The sequence below is a fragment of the Cajanus cajan genome, chromosome 3, assembly GCF_000230855.2.
Source record: "Cajanus cajan strain Asha chromosome 3, NIPB_CcT2T_4, whole genome shotgun sequence".
Taxonomy (NCBI): domain Eukaryota; kingdom Viridiplantae; phylum Streptophyta; class Magnoliopsida; order Fabales; family Fabaceae; genus Cajanus; species Cajanus cajan.
In genome coordinates, this window is record NC_138519.1 from 56,611,469 (window position 1) to 56,614,892 (window position 3,424).

The 3,424-nt window shown below is 39.0% G+C and overlaps 1 protein-coding gene across 1 annotated transcript; it reads right to left on the bottom strand.

Moving 5' to 3' along the window:
• Window positions 1-2,446: 2,446 nt before the first annotated feature.
• Window positions 2,447-2,914, bottom strand: LOC145956339 (uncharacterized). The gene has a single exon (XM_083071927.1). The coding sequence runs from the start codon at window positions 2,912-2,914 to the stop codon at window positions 2,447-2,449; it is 468 nt and encodes a 155-aa protein (XP_082928053.1).
• Window positions 2,915-3,424: the final 510 nt, after the last annotated feature.

Consider the following 3,424-nt stretch of genomic DNA (forward strand, 5'->3'; position numbering starts at 1 on the left):
TTTACAGTCCGACTTCAATATGGGCCAATAGTAGCCAGCTCGGATCACTCGAGCAGCCATAGAGTGTGCACCGGAGCACATGTGTGACACCCTCTACCCCAACATACATATACAGTAATTATAAAAAAATAGAATTTTTCATCAATAAAAATCAAATTTCCAACCACGTAAGGGTAAAAAGTTCACATTCGTAAACTTAATCCAAATAACATGCCAGTAAAATTACAAAGAAATAAAACTGAATTTTCCAAAATAATTTAATAAGAACATTTTAAACAATCCTATCTATGTCCCGATGTCACATGTCCTATCAGAGCAAAACCCAACATAGAAGCCTAAGCTTCATCACCAACATCCTCAGCCTCACGCTGATGATCACCTGTATATCAAACAAGAGAAACAACACAAAAGAAGGGAGTGAGAAACATCTCACTCTGGCTCACGGTGTAGGAACGCACACCGGATAGCCAAATACAAACAATACAGTTACCTCATAGATCAATCAACAACAATAGTTTATTCAATCATCCAAGTCATACAAATAGTAATTTATCATCATTTAATAATAAGGATGCACATTCATGGACACGGACTTCACATTATCATGCATGTGGCGCTAGTAAAACATCACATGGCATATTGCCGCTAGCAATACACGAAGAGTAGTCTAGGAGTACATGCCGGGTCACACCCTCTGCGCACTCTCACTAGAAGGATATACTACCAGAGTCTCGTCAGGATAGCTAAGCTGCACAAGATACATCCCATGCACACAATGGGCGAGACTGGGACTTCCAAACCGAGCTATCCCCAAGGACTAATCCCCAAAACTTTTACACTAGGGGGCCTTCTCTGGCAGTGTATTCCATATCGTATCCTTAAAACACTTATGCAAATGATGCATGTCAATCAAGACTCTATGCATTCTCATATCACATTATCATTTCCCATGGTCATATCACATATCGCATTTCGTCATCATATTTCATTATCACATTTCATATCCCATGTCTCAATCACATTTCACTTTACATCATCATATTCACAAAGCCTCCACAGAACACTTTAATTTATATCAAAACTCGTTTATTTATAAAATTAAATACATATTTTTACATCTCATCAAACAAGGAATATAACAGAAAAATCAGAAATCAAAACAGAAAATATTTCATATTTTGCCTATTTCTAATAGGGTTTCCCGCAGGAACCCATAGAGCACTCTAGATCATATTAAAACATATTTATTTTCAAAATTAACCACATACTCATGCATCACATCCAACAAGAAACATAACAAAGTAATCAGAAGGCAAAATAGAAAACATTCATATTTTGCCCGTTTTCTCATAGGGTTTCCCATAGGAACCCATAGAGATCTCAAGTCATACAATTAATTGCATATAAGAAAAATAATAAGCAAAACAGATACAATTGGGAGAAATCCCTCATACATAGCATACATAAAAATACAGCAAACACAAGATTGGGGGCCAATCCCACTACCCAGCATACAATCCCACACCCAGAGCGAGGTTTCTCACTCCCCCCTTACCTGGATGAGCAGAAGACAAAGGTGTGATCTAATGTCGTTCCTGAGTGCTCTTCCTTAGAGCTCTTTGTTTCTCTTTTTTTTTCCTAACCCTTCAGAACGCAAATGAGGTAGATAGGGTTAACGCTACCTGACTCCTTAAAATTAATCCATTGGGCCGGGTCAACTCAACCCATTTTCCTTCTCTTCTAACCCACTTCTCTTTTTCCTCAAAATAATTAAATAAAATAAATACATGTATATTATAAAATATTTTTCCTCTATAATAATAATATATTTCTGACCCAAAATATAATAATATAATTTCAATAACAAAATATCATATAAAATCAACCTTCTCTTAAAACATATAAATATTTATTTAAATATGCTAATAAAAAATACTTATTTAATACGTACAAAATAATTGTCCAAAACAATAATTATTTAAAACGTACAAAATAATATTCTTCTATAATTATTAAAATAATTATGACCAAATACCATATAATAATAATTATTATTATAATAATAATAATAACTTTATTGAAAATTGGGGTGTTACAACATGCCGCATATGCCTTTATGGATTTCGTTGATGACGTAACTTGCCTAAGACTTCGTTAGGGACTTGAGCAGGGGGGTGGAAATGCTTCTACGGAAGAGCTCTACTGTTATAATAACAAACTAGCCCGACCTTACCTTAGTTCTACGGGCTTCAACCTTGTCTTCAAGTAGCATCCCATCTTGTAAGTAGTTCCAGATGTTGGTCATCCATCCTTTATCCTCGATGTCGTTGACGTTGACGACCTTGGCATGCAGGCTGGGGGAGTTGATGGTTTCCTGAATGATGGTCTGATGTTGTCCAGGGTGCTTCATGCTGACCAGCTTGGACAAGAGATCGGCTTTGGCATTTTACTCCCGAGGAACGTGGTGTACTGTGAACTTCTCGAAGGAAGTCATCTGGTTGGATGTTTCATGGTAATACCGTTGTAGCAATGGGTCCTTGGTTTGATAGACGCTGCTAAGCTGCTCCACCATGAGCTTGGAGTCGCTGTTACATCTTACCTTTCGTGCCCCAATGTCTTGCGCCAACCTCAATCCTGCCAACAGCGCTTCATATTCGGCTTGGTTGTTGGTGGTTTTGAACCCAAATTTTAGAGACTGTTCAATGGTAATGTTGTTGGGGCCTTCTAGAATGATACCTGCACCACCTATTTTAGTGTTAGAAGATCCATCAACATGTAAGGTCCGGACCTGTTCATTATCGGCCAAGGCTGGGGTGAGCTCGGCCACGAAATCTGCCAGGCATTGGGCCTTTAGAGGGCCCCAGTTTTCATATCTGATCCCAAACTCGAACAACTCAACTGACCATGCTATCATGCGCCCGACGAGTTCTGGCTTTCTCAGTATTTGTTTGATCGGGTAGTCTATTTTTACTATGACTTATTGACCTTGGAAGTAAGGTCGGAGACGTCAAGCCAAGGTGACTAGTGCTAAGGCCAATTTCTCAATTGTTTGGTATCTTTTTTCGGTGTCTTGGAGAACACGGCTGATGTAATATATGGGAGTTTGCTTCTTGTCACGTTCTTGTACCACCATGATGCTGATTGCGTTTTCAGCCACTTCCAAGTACAAGAAGAGGTCGGATTGATGATCGAACCTCTGCAGGATTGGTGGGGTTGCAAGGAAACTTTTGAAACTCTTGAAGGCTTCTTCACACTAGTTGGCCCATTCAAAAATTTTGGGTTTGCGTAGTAAGTTGAAGATGGGTCCTGCTCTTTCTGCCAACCTGGGTATGAAACGTGAGAGGGAGGCTAGTCTGCCTGCCAACCTCTAGATGTCTTTGACAGTTTGAGGGCTATGCATCTATATGACAGCTTCACACTTTTC